Source organism: Ranitomeya imitator, chromosome 2 (assembly GCF_032444005.1).
Source record: "Ranitomeya imitator isolate aRanImi1 chromosome 2, aRanImi1.pri, whole genome shotgun sequence".
Lineage (NCBI taxonomy): Eukaryota > Metazoa > Chordata > Amphibia > Anura > Dendrobatidae > Ranitomeya > Ranitomeya imitator.
Window position 1 is genome coordinate 110,968,103 of NC_091283.1, and position 14,658 is coordinate 110,982,760.

Genomic DNA, 14,658 nt, shown 5'->3' on the forward strand with positions numbered 1-14,658 from the left:
GGCTTATCACAGTTGTGACGTTCAGGAACACAACTCGAACTCGGCCATTTTTCGAGTCTCAGTGCTATAGCTAAACATAGTGGTGCAATTATTCTGCCCCTAAGTTTGACATTAAGTTTCATAGAGAACATAAAAATAGATCACAATAATAAAAAAGAGAGTGCAGTGCATAAACTACAGTGCCGCTAATATAAATATATCAAAACTGTGGAATTCATTGCACCTATTCTAAAACCGAGAGGTCTAATGTGAACTATAAAAACTGAGGGAGGGAGACCACTCCGTGCGATGGGAGCATCATCCGTCTCTCAGGAGGAAGAACGTCATTACATGATGTGCTGCGTTTCATATGGCTTATCAAGAAATGATCCTTCATACATTCTGTACCTGGAGCGTACTCCCATTTATACAGTCGCGCCTGCATTAAATTAAATACAGTTTGTCCCTTGGTTTTTCCTTATTTCCCCCTGCAGCTTGGAAGGGAAGTGATAAAAAATGTCCATTTAGCTGCAATATAAATGTGTCAATCTAGTGCAAAACGTAAGAACGACCATGAACGCGGCTTTACACTTTAGATTGTCTCTCGTCAGACCACTCCTGTTTAGTGTTCTGCAGCGCTTGGGTCTTCTTCTCATCCACTTGTACGTAGTCTACTCGCTGCTCCTCAGACAAGAAAGGTTTCTGTGGTCAGTAAGAAATATCGTCAGGCTATAATAGGGAAGGCATGTAAGATTTATAATACACAACAAACAAAAAGGTCAGTGTAGGGATAATGTATATAAACTTTATTGTAAACTTTATGTTCCACACCTGTCCCCATTCTGGGCTCTGCTCCCCTCAGTCTGCTGCCATCTGTTGATCTCCATGTCGTGCATTACAGGTTGCCCGGCATGTGACAATCTCCGTAGGCCTGCAGCCAATCAGAAGCTATACATGGCACGCTTCACTCTTGCTTCCTTCAGATGAAACTGAGGAAGTGAGAGAGCAGCAGCAGGGCCGGATGTCAGTTTTGTCAGGGAGAGTGAAGCTCCACTGTCACCTTTCTGCTGTTGCTACTTGTCTTTGTTGACAGGCTGCAGCGGTCACATCATTAATACAATGCACCTGACCACTGCAGCCATTCTCTCACTTAGACCTCGCTAACATCTGTGTATAAATCGGACGAGTGCAATCTCATATAAAATATGTTATTCAATGCTGATCTGCGATTTTTTTCTCAGGTGGAGTCTGAATGAGAAAAAATTGCAGCATGCTGCGAGTGGCTGTATATATCGGACGAGACTCGCAAATACAAGTTAATGGTAGCGACCAAAAAATGAGAATCGTGTCCACAGCCGGGTACTGCACATCCGCCATCTACTGATTTCAATAGGGTGCAGATATGCAGTACCCAGCACGGCCACTATTCTGTCAATGGAGCTGTGCAGTCTGTAACTGATCTGTTGCGGCCACCGCCGACACCGGGAACAGCTGATCGGTGGAGGGGCCGATCAATGTTAAAGTCCCAGACAACTCCTTTAACTGGAATATTTCCATGGTAAATGTACACATGACAATTACTCTAGAGATCTCACCTTTTGTACAGGAGATGGAGATGCAGAATTAAAATCTAATGCCAGATAATCAAGATTAAACTTCCTAGGCCACGGGAAACTGCCACTGCTGGGGGATATCCCTTGTCTCTGCTCCTTTAGGAAATGAAAACATAGTTAATGGGGTTGTCCAATCTACAAACTCATTTTCATACAACCTAATGGGGAATTCTGACTATAAGGAAACATGTCACATCCAAAAAAGCTATTTATTGGCAAACACAGAGGTAATCTGCAGGTGAATAGCGTCTAAATAATGCCTGTTTAGTTAGCTGAAGCAGCGGCTACAGGGAGAACATAAAGTTTTTTTCCCCCTGTAGCTGCTCATCTCCAGTCATTGGGGAGATGCAGGGGGCAGCTACAGTCACCGCTCATTACTGTATACAGGGCATTGTAATATTGTAATATGGTATATTGATTGACAGCCTATATGGTTGGGCTGCATGTAGCACCACTTCAATATACACATAGAAATAAATAATCCATGGGAGGTTATGTTATAAGAAGTAGTCATTTTGATAAACCATATTAAGGCCAGGTTCATAGTAATATAGCCCTGTCTGTCGAGCATTACGTCATGGTTCTGTTGGAATCCCCAAATAACTATTGTGATGGAGCCGACAGTCACTGTGGACATTGGTTTCCATGTTGGCAGCAGTTGTCTTTTTCAGGCATGTTAAGAAACATGGCAAACTAAAGACAAATCCTGCCATTTATGTATTTTGGTAGGAAGCATTGCTGCGGCTTTTTTACTTGAACTGTAGTCTACTGTCATTATTAAAGATAATCCTGCTGAGGTCAATCGACTTCCTCTGAAATTGCCCTAAAATTCAGAGGTCGACTGGTGGGACGGACGGATTAAAATACCGTACATGTCCTACAATACGCTGCCTAATGAAGGCAAGAAGTACGGTAGGTAATAAGTGGTGGCCACTGGTATGGAATTTGTAATGTAACGTCTCTGGTGCTGGAGCTAATACAGGGGCTCGGTGGGGTTCTTCCAGTCTCCGGGTCACTTCCCCTCTGACGCTAAGTTCCCATACTGAGCTTTTGGTGAGTTTTTGACGTTATGTATTTTGGCCGCACAAAATTACATTCACAGGAAAATGAATGAGATTTATAGAAATCTCGTGCCCACTGTGCTTCTTCTTTATGCAGCGTAAACTGGCCTGCGCTGCAAAATCCACATGTCAATGAGAATGTGAAAAATTCCATAGATGTGGAAAAAAAACGCATATTCATTCTACGCATGTTTTTGATGTAGAAACGCACTAAAAACGCATGATATCTGCACACAACTGTATTAATGAAGTACTTGTGTTAAAGTCAAACAGCATCAAGTATCACAAGCAAAACAGCTTCATGTAAAACATGCCGAACCCACAAGAGACAATAAAAGGCAGCGTCAAAATCACAATAAAAACAAGTTCAAAATCGCAAAGAAAAAAGCAAGTTATTAATATCTGCCCTCAGTCACTGGCTTTACTACTCTGGCGGAGAAAATTGTGCGGGAGCCCACGCCAATTTTTTCCGCCATTTAACCCATTAATTTAATAGCTAGAACGCCCAAATTTTGCACATACACACTACTAACATTAGTAGTGTGGAATATGCAAAAAAAATATGGGGATATGAGATGGTTTACTATATGTAACCATGTCTCATATCATGTCGGGTTTTCGAAGGAGATAGCAAAAGCCGGCAATTGAATTACCGGCTTTTAAGCTATCTAGCGCTGGATGAAATATTAATATATATACATATATGTATATATATATATATATATGTGTGTCTCACTAAAATATATATATACATAGACAGTACATATGTTTTTATTATTTTTTGAGCACATGGATCCCTTGTATATCCGTATGTCGGTTTTGCAAGCCTGCGAGAAAATCTCGCAGTACGGATGCCATACGGATTACATACGGAGGATGCCATGCGCAAAATACGCTGACACACCCTGCCTACGGAGGAGATACGGACCACTATATTGGGGACTTTTCTGCGTATTACGGCCGTAAATTACGAACCGTATTTTTATACGCTGAGTGTGACGCCGGCCTAATACTTTGATAAAGTTTGACTTTCAGTCCATTTTGTCCTTTTTTCATACTTTTCATTTCCATACATTGGTAACTAACTATATTTAGTAATATCAGCGTTGCTCGTTTGATCAGAATGTATATCTCTATGTTAATGCTTTTCTGACACAACATACTATTTTTAGCTCCAAGCTATAATTATGGCAGACAGATGGTGAATAGGCAGCAGGATTTTAATTAGGCCAGTGCAGAAAAAAATAACAAAAATCTTTAATTTATATGCTATGCATATCCAGGGAAAACCAAATGCACATGCAAATGGCCGTCAGCTGTGCGATTTACAAGGTAAATGAAAGTGCCACATTAGGTGCGGTGCATTCATAAGGCCACACTAGATGCCAGCAAATCCCCTAATCTAGACATATTGGGGTACGGTCTTAAATGTAGACATCTTAGAATAAGACTGCGCCAGATTACAGTAACTCATACTGGATACTGTTTGGTTCTTCCTTTAACGACTTTCAGTGCAATATTGCCAATTCTTATGTCCATGTAGTCCTCCTGCTCTGAATAACTCCACCCTCACCAGTGATTGGCAGTTTTCTGCTTATGCACAGTGCACACAGAAAGCTGCCGATCAGTGATGTGGGCGGGATTATACAGAGCTCAGCATTTAGAGAACTGCTAGATCTGCAGCAAAGAAAACCGGTATTGCATCAAAATGATTGACAGCAGCCCAGTAAGTGATACATCGCAGGAATCGGGGTCTCTGCCCCTAGATCATGGTTACATAGCAATAGCAAAAACATGGTGACAGATTCTCTTTAAGGCCCAAACAAAACTAGCCAATATGAATAAACTGTGTACTGTATTATGTACAGTTGTGTGAAAAAGTGTTTGCACCACTCCTTCCTTTGCACATTTGTCACACTTAATTATTTCAGATCACTAAACAAATGTAAATATTAGACAAAGATAACCCAAGTAAACACAAAATGCAGTTTTTAATTGAAGGTCTTTATTATTAAGGGAAAAAGAAATCCAAACCTACAGGGCCCTGTGTGAAAAAGTTATTGCCCCCTAAACCTAATAACTAGTTGGGCCACCCTTAGCAGCAATAACTGAATTCAAGCATTTGCAATAACTGGCAATGAGCCTTCTACAAACGCTCTGAAGGAATTTTGGCCCACTCATCCCACTTTGCAGAATTTTTGTAATTCAGCCACATTGGTGGGTTTCCGAGCATGAATCGTCCTTTTTAAGGTCATGCCTCCGCATCTCATTTAGATTAATGTCAGTATTTTGACTTGGCCACTCCAAATTCTTAATTTTTTCTTCTTAAGCCATTCAGAGGTGGGCTTGCTGTGTTTTTTGGATCACTGCTCTGCTGCATAACCCAAGTGTGTTTCAGCTTGAGGTTACGAACAGATGGCCAGACATTCTCCTTTAGGTTTTTTTGGTAGACAACAGAATTCATGTTTCCATTTACCACAGCAAGTCTTCCAGGTCCTGAAGCAGGAAAACAGCCCCAGACCATCACATTACCCCCACCATATTTTACTGTGTGTATGATGTTCCTTTTCTGAAATGCTGTGTAACTTGTATGCCAGATGTAATGAGACTTACACCTTCCAAAAAGTTCAACGTTTGACTCATCAGTAGTGTTGAGCATTCCGATACCGCAAGTATCGGGTATCGGCCGATATTTGCGGTATCGGAATTCCGATACCGAATTCCGATACTTCCCGCGTATCGGATACCGGAATCGGAAGTTCCCAGAATTCAAACTGAACGCAGCAGCCAATGAGGAATGATTGGAAGTGTGGGCACATCCTGTTTAGCATGGTGGGCATGTAAGTACTGGCAAGGCTTGGATTGGCTGCTGAAATGATGTCACTCTGCACTATAAAAAACGCTGCCGCCATTTTCACTCTGTTGTGATTTCAGTTAGGGACAGGACGCTGTGTTCTAACTGAGGGCCAGTCGAGCTAGCTAATTGCTTTATTTTCCTTTCCAAAGGCTAATTTAGCAAAACGCTGTGTGTTCTTCACTGTTCACCTTGCTCTTGCCTTGCAGCGCTGTTTTAACAGCGTTCTGCAAGGTCTCTGTGTGTGTGTGTGTGTGCAGCTCACTCTGTAGTCTGTGTGCAGCCATATACCCGGTTGTATTCAGCTCAGGGGGGGTTCACACTGCCTCACACAGTTGTCCTTTTTTGCTCTTAGTGCAGCCTGCTGCACATTTTTTCTCAAATTTCCTATTAGTGTTTTTCCACCAGTCTCCAGCTCTATTGTGGAAAAACACTACATAGGATAACCTAGAGGGGGGTTTTTGGGCCTTGCAGCGCCGTTTACGGCTGTCTGCACGGTCTCCGTGTGAGCCCAGCTCGCCCTGTAGTCTGTGTGCAGCCATAGCCGGTTGGATTCAGCTCAGGGTTCGTTACTGGCTCATACCTAGAGAAAAATTTTACTTTTTTTCAAATAGTGCAGCCTGTTTAAAATTTGAAAAAAAAAATTCCTATTAGTGTCTTTCCACTCGTATCCAGCTAAATAGTGGAAAAACACTATATAGGATAACCTAGAGGAGGGTTTTTTGGCCTTGCAGCGCCGTTTACGGCTGTCTGCACGGTCTCTGTGTGAGCCCAGCTCGCCCTGTAGTCTGTGTGCAGCCATAGCCGGTTGGATTCAGCTCAGGGTGCGTTACTGCCTCATACCTTGAAAAACAATTTCCTTTTTTTCAAATAGTGCAGCCAGTTTAAAATTTGAAAAAAAAAATTCCTATTAGTGTCTTTCCACTCGTATCCAGCTAAATAGTGGAAAAACACTATATAGGATAACCGAGAGGAGGGTTTTTTGGCCTTGCAGCGCCGTTTACGGCTGTCTGCACGGTCTCCGTGTGATTTAAACTAGCTCTGTAGCCCGATCTGCACCAAAAAAAAAGTTAAGTTCACCAAACACAACTTAACACTTGTGTAGGCCACATTTGAAAAATAATAAAGTTTAGTCCACAATTTACAACATTAGTGTTTCTTACACCTGTTAGGAGGAGCATTTCAGGAATAAGCACACTAAGGCCTTAGTACTTTTCTGCTTATCTTTATCTGTCAACCAAGATGAAGAGGGCAGGGAGTAAGGCACGTGGGCGTGGGCGCGGAGCAGGGAGAGGAGCAGGGAGAGGACGTGGTGATTCTGTGCCTGCTGCGGGCGCCGGTGACTCGTCGTCACTCAGTTTCAGCAGGGAACAGTCCTTCATGCGCAGCTTTGTCGGAGAGCGCCGTGCACCGCTGCTACGTGAAGACCAAATTGAAGCCGTTGTCGGGTGGATGGCAGCTAACGCCTCGGCATCGACTTCAGTTAGTGCCACATCCTCTCAGGCACAGAGCACTGGAGAGCAGCCATCTGTCTCTTCACCACCTGCCAAATTGGCCAGGCAGTCAGAGAGCCCAGGACAGGAGCCGTCTCTACTTCTGTTCTCTGAATCTCTTGGCTTGGAAACAGGGGGCCAGCCAAGCAGCATTGGAGAAATGGAAGAAGAGGCAGTGTGCAGTGATGCCCAAAAGCTTTATCTCTCTGACTCTGAAGAGGCAGGTGGGCCAGTGCCTCCGGTGACCACAGCGCAGTACGCATCTGATGATGAAACTCAGGTGCCGCTTTCTGATGCGTACTGTGCTGCCGAGACTACCCAGGAGGAGCAGTTGGTGGCAGAGGGTAGTGGAGATGATGAGGTCCTTGACCCATCGTGGCGTGAGGAACAGGAAGGTGGTGGGAGCAGCTCTGAGGAAGAGCTTCCCCTTACGGGCCAAAGAGGGAGAGGGAGGGGGAAGACTGCGGAGCCTGTAGCCTCCACTTTGGCACCCGTTAGGAGTCTGTCTCTTTCCAAAGCCAAAAAGGGCGCTCCCAAGACTTGCAGTGCCTGGTCCTTTTTTGACACAGTTGCAGATGAAATTTGTTTTGTCAAATGCAAGCTGTGTCATCAGAAAGTAAAAAGAGGTAAAAGTGTCAGCAACCTCAATACCACAAATATGTGGAAACATGTGCGGAACAGGCACGCGGTGGAGTTACAGAAACACAGTGAAGACGTAGGCCAACCAACAGCGGCAGCTACCACCTCTTCATCTCGTGTTGCCTCTTCCTCCACTGTTGTCCAGAGACCTAGTGTAATTCCACCCACAGCACCACCTTCCCAGTCATCCTCACACTCCCAGTCTACTCTACAGCCATCGGTAGTCCAGGCATGGGAGAAAAGGCGGGCATTCTCGGCCAACCACCCCCGAGCACAGGCTCTGAATGCAGGCATTGCCAAACTGTTGTCCCTGGAAATGCTCTCATTCAGGCTGGTGGAGACTGACAGCTTCCGTGACTTGATGGCATTGGCAGTCCCACAGTACAAGGTGCCCAGCCGCTTTTACTTCAGCAGGCAGGCTGTCCCTGCCCTGCACAGGCATGTTGAGGCAAACATAAAACATGCGCTACTGAACGCCGTCAGTAGCAAGGTCCACCTCACCACCGATGCGTGGACCAGTCAGCATGGACAGGGGCGATATGTTTCCCTCACTGCCCATTGGGTTAATGTTGTTGAGCCAGGTACAGATCGTGCGAGTGGCGCAGGACGTGTCCTGCCCACTCCAAGGATTGCAGGAATCCAGTCTGTACGCATCGACTCCTCCTCTTACACCAGTTCCTCTGATTCCTCTCTGCAGGATCCGTCACAGTCCACCTCCACATGGACCCGTGAATGTTTACCTATGACCGACATGAGCACAGCCGTGGCCAAACGTCAGCAGGCCGTCTTGAAACTAGTTTCATTGGGGCATCGAAGCCACACAGCGCAGGAGCTCTGGAATGCCATCAAGCAGGAGAGCGATGTGTGGTTACTGCCAGCGAATCTCCAGCCAGGCATGGTAGTGTGTGACAATGGCCGAAATCTGGTGGCAGCTTTGGCCCTTGGCAACCTCACTCACATCCCATGTCTGGCACATGTGCTCAATTTGGTTGTGCAGAGTTTTCTGAGGGACTATCCGGATCTTGATGCCCTGCTGCACAAGGTCCGCCTAGAGTGTGCTCACTTGCGGCGTTCCAGCTTGGCCAGATCCCGCATTGCTGCTCTGCAGCGCCGATTCCGCCTTCCGGAACACCGCATCATATGTGACCTACCTACCCGGTGGAATTCCACGTTACATATGTTGGAGCGGTTGTGTGAGCAGCAGCAAGCAGTTATGGAGTACCAGCTGCATCAGGCGCAAAGAAGTCGCAGTCAGCGCCGATCAGACTTCACAACCACAGAGTGGGCCACTATGAAGGACGTCTGCCAGGTTTTGCGTCCTTTTGATTATTCCACGCGGATGGCAAGTGCAGATGATGCACTAGTCAGCATGACTGTCCCCCTTATCTGCCTGCTTCAGCAAACTTTGCAAGGGTTAAGGGATGATGTGGTGGAAGAGGTGGAGGATGAGGAGTCACCTTTTCCATCAGCTTCTGGAGAGTCAGCGCCACGTGGTTCCTCACAAAGGGGTACGCAGGGGCCAATTTGTGAGGAGGATGAGGAGGAGTCAATGGAGGAGGAAGAGCTCCGTCCAGAGGAGGGAGCGACACAATTGTCCAGTGGTCAGTGTGTACAGCGAGGGTGGGGTGATGACGAGCGGGCAGAGATCATGTCTCAAGCAGGGGACAGCGTTTCTGGGCCAGTTGGCACTCTGCAGCACATGGTGGATTTCATGCTGCAGTGCCTGAGAAACGACCGCCGCATCGGCCACATTCTCAACATGCCTGATTATTGGGTGTTCACCCTCCTCGATCCTCGCTACCGGGACAACGTCCAAAACCTCATCCCTGCGTTGACCCGGGAGCGTAAATTGCGGGAGTACCACGACACACTGGTGAATTCCATCATTTTCTCCTGTCCAACTGAGAGGAGTGCTGCTAGTGCTTTACAAAGCAGCTCAGTGCGTCGAGGCAGTGGGGGAGGCTCTGCCCAAAGAGGGAGCAGAAGCAGTGCCTCTGCCCAAGGCAAGCCCAGTATGGCACAACTCTGGCACACTTTTGTGTGCCCGCCCCAAATGTCTACACCATCACCGGCAGCTCCAGTCAGCAGGAGGCAACGGTTCCGTCAGATGGTGACAGATTACATGGCTTGCCCTCTTACTGTACTCCCAGACGGCTCTTCCCCGTTCAAGTTTTGGGTCTCTAAGCTGGATACATGGCCAGAGCTAAGCCAGTATGCATTGGAGGTGCTGGCTTGCCCTGCGGCTAGTGTCTTATCGGAACGTGTCTTTAGTGCCGCAGGTGGTGTACTAACAGACCGTCGCATGCGACTATCCTCCGATAACGTTGACCGGCTTACTTTCCTGAAAATGAACCAGGCCTGGATCTCGCAGGAATTTGCCACTCCTCTGCCTGATTAAGTAATTGGGTGTCATCCAGGTCTCCTGCTGTGTTCATCTTTCTACCACCTGAACTGCTATTCCTGGGCTCCAACACCGCCAGTTGCGGCTCAGAAGTGCAGGCTGCACAGTAAAAACATACGACCCAGTGTTATTGGGTTTCAGTAACGTCAGCTGATCCCCAGCTGTGTAGCCGGCAATTTGTCCTGCGACCGCCACGCTGGCACAACAACCTAAATGTAAGGGAACCTGTCCCCCCCCCCCCCCCATCGTTTGTTACTGAAAGAGCCATCTTGTGCAGCAGTAATGCTGCACAAGGAAAAGGTAGCTCTTTTTTTTTAGCTCTTTGCACACGCAGAACTTAACACTTATAAAATGTGTTCACTGATACCGTTATACCGTCCCGGAGCTGGGACTTTCCTTCGTAATGTGACGCAGCACAGCCGTCATTCCTACCCCCTTGGTGCCATGCGCTGCCTCCTCAGCGTTGTTTTAAGCTGTCACGGAGCCTGCGCTGTTCTGTTATCCCTTGGGCATGCCCTATTTGCGCTGCCTGTCTTCTGACATAATTTGGTGTCAGGCTGGCTGCGCCTGTGCGGCCGCGCTGCCCGAGATCCCGCCTCGCAGTGTCTTCTGATTGAGTCACACTGCGGGCCTGGGATCCATGGGCATGCGCAGTGCATATCTTCCCCTCGGGCTCTCGCTCATTTCCCTCCGCCTTCTTTAGACTGTGCGCCGTCAGCTGATCCCTAGCATGCCACGGCCGTGACACCGCACAGTCTGAAGAAGAGGGAAGGAGGGGAGTGAGAGTCGAGGTTATGCACTGTGCATGCCCATGGTTCCAAGGCCCGCAGTGGGATTACATTAGACGAGACTGCGAGGTGGGATCTGGAGCAGCGTGGACGCACAGGCACTGACAGCCTGACACCAAATTATGTCAGAAGACAGGCAGCGCTAATTGGGCATGGCCAAGGGCTAACAGAACAGCGCAGGCTCCGTGACAGCTTAAAACAACGCTGAGGAGGCAGCGCACGGCATCAAGGGGATAGGAATGACAGCTGTGCTGTGTCCCATTACGAAGGAAATTCGCACCTCCGGAACGGTTTAACGGTATAAAGGGACACATTTTTAGTGTTTACTTCGGTGTTTGCAAGGAGCATAATTAAAAGAGCAACCTTTTCCTTTTGCATCCTTAGTGCTGCACAAGATGGCTCTTTCAGCTACAAACGTCTTGGGGGGGGGGGTTAAAGGTTTCCTTTCAACTTGCTCCAATCAGGCTTCGGCCTACACTCTGTTCCTCTGCTCCTCCTGCTGTCCCTGGGCTCTAACACCGCCAGTTGGTGCCTGGAAGTGCTGTGTGCACAGTCAACAGTCGCTCCTCTGTTATTGGGGTTCAGTAACGTCAGCTGATCCCCAGCTGTGTGTGCGGCAATACCTCCAATCTGCTCCTCCTGCTGTCCCTGGGCTCTAACACCGCCAGTTGGTGCCTGGAAGTGCTGTGTGCACAGTCAACAGTCGCTCCTCTGTTATTGGGGTTCAGTATCGTCAGCTGATCCCCAGCTGTGTATCCGGTAACGTGTCATGCGACCGCCACGCTGGCACAACTAAAATGTAAGGGGACCTGTCCCCCCCCCCCCCCCCTAGGCATTTGTTACTGAAAGAGCCACCATGTGCAGCACTAATACTGCACAAGGGAAAGGTCGCTCTTGAAATTATGCTCCTTGCAAACGCTGAACTACACACTCATGTAATGTGTCCCCTCACACCGTCCAACCGTCCCGGAGGTGGGACTTTCCTTTGTAATGTGACGCAGCACAGCCGTCATTGCTACCCCCTTGGCACCGTGCGCTGCCTCCTTAGCGTTGTTTGATTCCGTCATGGACCCTGCGCTGTTATGTTATCCCTTGGCCATGCACAGTTTGCGCTGCCCGTCCTCTGACATCATTTGTTGTCGTCCTGGCTGCGCCTGTGCGTCCACGCTGCCCGAAATCACACCTCGCAGTGTCGTCTAATGTGATCCCACAGTGGGCCTGGTATCCATGGCCATGCGCAGTGCATATACTAGCCTCTCACTCCCCTTCTTCACGCTTCTTCAGACTAGGCGGCGTCAGCTGATCCCTAATAGCATGCCACGGCCGTGACGCCGCACAGTCTGAAGAAGCAGGAAGGAGGTGAGTGAGAGGCGATGATATGCACTGCGCATGCCCATGGATCCCTGGCCCGCAGTGGGACTACATTAGATGACACTGCAAGGTTGGATCTCGGGCAGCTTGGACGCACAGGCACTGCCAGCCTGACACCTACATGATGTCAGAAGACGGGCACCGCTAACTGTGCATGGCCAAGGGATAACATTACAGCGCGGGCTCCGTGACAGAACCAAACAACGTTGAGGAGGTGGCGCCCGGCACCAAGGGGGTTGGAATGACGGCTGTGCTGTGTCACATTACAAAGGAAAGTCCCACTTCTGGGATGGTTTGACGGTGTGAGGGGACACATTATATGAGTGTGTACTTCAGCGTTTGCAAGGAGCATAATTTTCGGAGCCACCATTTTCCATGTGCAGTATTACTGCTGTACAAGATGGCTCTTTCAGCAACAAATGCCTGGGGGGGGGGGGGGGTTAAAGGTTCCCTTTCAACTTGCTCCACTGCAGGCTTCGGCCTACACTCTGCTCCTCTTTGATTCCCTGGGTTTCAACACTGTCAGTTGCCACCTGGAAGTGTTGTCTACACAGAAAAAACACTAGGTGATGTGTCAGTGGGGTTCAGCACCGCCAGCTGTTCCCCTGCTGTGTAGTCGGCAACGTGTCCAGCACAAGCCACGCTGGCACAACAGAACAAAAGCTGCCACCAGTGCAGGCTTCGGCCTACACTCTGCTCCTCTCCTCCTCCTGCTGACCCTGGGCTCAAACACCGCTAGTTTTTGCCCGGAAGTGCTAGCTGCACAGAGAAAAACACCAGCCAATGTGTTAGTGGGGTTCAGCAACGCCAGCTGTTCCCCTGCTGTGTAGTCGGCATCGTGTCCAGCACAAGCCACGCTGGCACAACTGACCAAAAGCTGCCACCAGTGCAGGCTTCGGCCTACACTTTGCTCCTCTCCTCCTCCTGCTGACCCTGGGCTCAAACAACGCCAGTTTCTGCCCGGACATGCTAGCTGCACAGAGAAAAACACCAGCCAATGTGTTAGTGGGGTTCAGCACCGCCAGCTGTTCCCCTGCTGTGTAGTCGGCATCGTGTCCAGCACAAGCCACGCTGGCACAACTGACCAAAAGCTGCCACCAGTGCAGGCTTCGGCCTACACTTTGCTCCTCTCCTCCTCCTGCTGACCCTGGGCTCAAACAACGCCAGTTTCTGCCCGGACATGCTAGCTGCACAGAGAAAAACACCAGCCAATGTGTTAGTGGGGTTCAGCACCGCCAGCTGTTCCCCTGCTGTGTAGCTGGCAACGTGTCCTGCAAATGCCACGCAGGCACATGAACTGAAATTGAAGGGAGCCTGCCCCCCACCCCCCCCAGGTGTTTCTATGTATAACAGCCACCTTGTACAGCAGTACTGCTGCATTTGTACAAGGTGGCTGACTTTTTCTCCTTGCACACGTGGAACTCAACAAGTACAAAATGTGTCTCATTACAGACCATTACAATGTCCCTGAGGTGTGACTTTCCTTTTTAATGACACGCAGCACCCCCATTGTTAGCGCTGCCCGTCTCCTGACATCATTGGTTGGCTGGCTGTGCCTGTGCGTCCCCCCTGCCCGACACAACGCCCCCCGTTGTCTCATATATTTTGACTGCGAGGGTGTGATTGATGGGCACGAGCAGTGCATATGTTCCCCTGTCTTCACTCCCCTCCTTCCGCCTTCTTCTGACTGTGCGGCCTCATGGCCGCGGCATGCGATAAGGGATCAGCTGAGGCCGCCCAGTCTGAAGCAGGTGTAAGGACATGTGTGAGCGGCGAACATATTTACTGCACAAGGCCACGAATCCCAGCACCGCAGTGTGACTTTAGGAAAAGCCACTGTGGGTCTGGGATTTATGGCCATCGTTAACCGCACCGGCCAACATGAAATGAGGTCATGAGACGGCCTGCACTAACAGGGTATTGCCAAGGGATAACACAAGAGCGCAGTTTCCTGTACTGCAAATAACAACGGTAAGGAATCTGCGCACAGCACCTAGGTGTAAATTTGTACACCTGTGCTGCGTCTCCTTAAAAAGACTAGTAGTCACGCCTCCACTACTGTTTTACAGTATAATGGGCTAAATAGTGTACGTGTTTAATTCAGCGTGTGCAAGGAGCAAAATTAAATAGAGCAACCTTTGACTTGTGCATCATTAATGCTGTTCAAGGTGTGGCTCTTGTACCTTGCAACACCTGAGGGGGGGGTTAAAGGTAACCTTTGAAATTGGTTCAACTAGGCTTCGGCCTACACTCTGCTCCTCTACTCCTCCTGCTGACCCTGGGCTCAAACACCGCTAGTTTTTGCCCGGAACTGCTAGCTGCACAGAGAAAAACACCAGTCAAAGTGTTAGTGGGGTTCAGCAACGCCAGCTGTTCCCCTGCTGTGTAGTCGGCAACGTGTCCAGGACAAGCCACGCTGGCACAACAGAACAAAAGCTGCCACCAGTGCAGGCTTCGGC

The 14,658-nt window shown here is 48.7% G+C and overlaps 1 protein-coding gene across 1 annotated transcript in view; it reads right to left on the minus strand.

The window, feature by feature from the left end:
- Positions 1–432: 432 nt before the first annotated feature.
- The window catches only part of GAB3 (GRB2 associated binding protein 3), a 144,412-nt gene continuing 130,186 nt past the window's right edge, over positions 433–14,658 (minus strand). Inside the window, exons 9-10 of the mRNA XM_069747157.1 lie at positions 1,575–1,688; positions 433–681 (exon numbers count right to left, since the gene is read on the minus strand). Coding sequence (XP_069603258.1) covers positions 565–681; positions 1,575–1,688 — 231 coding nt within the window. The 3' untranslated portion in view covers positions 433–564. The remainder of the gene's footprint in view (positions 682–1,574; positions 1,689–14,658) is intronic.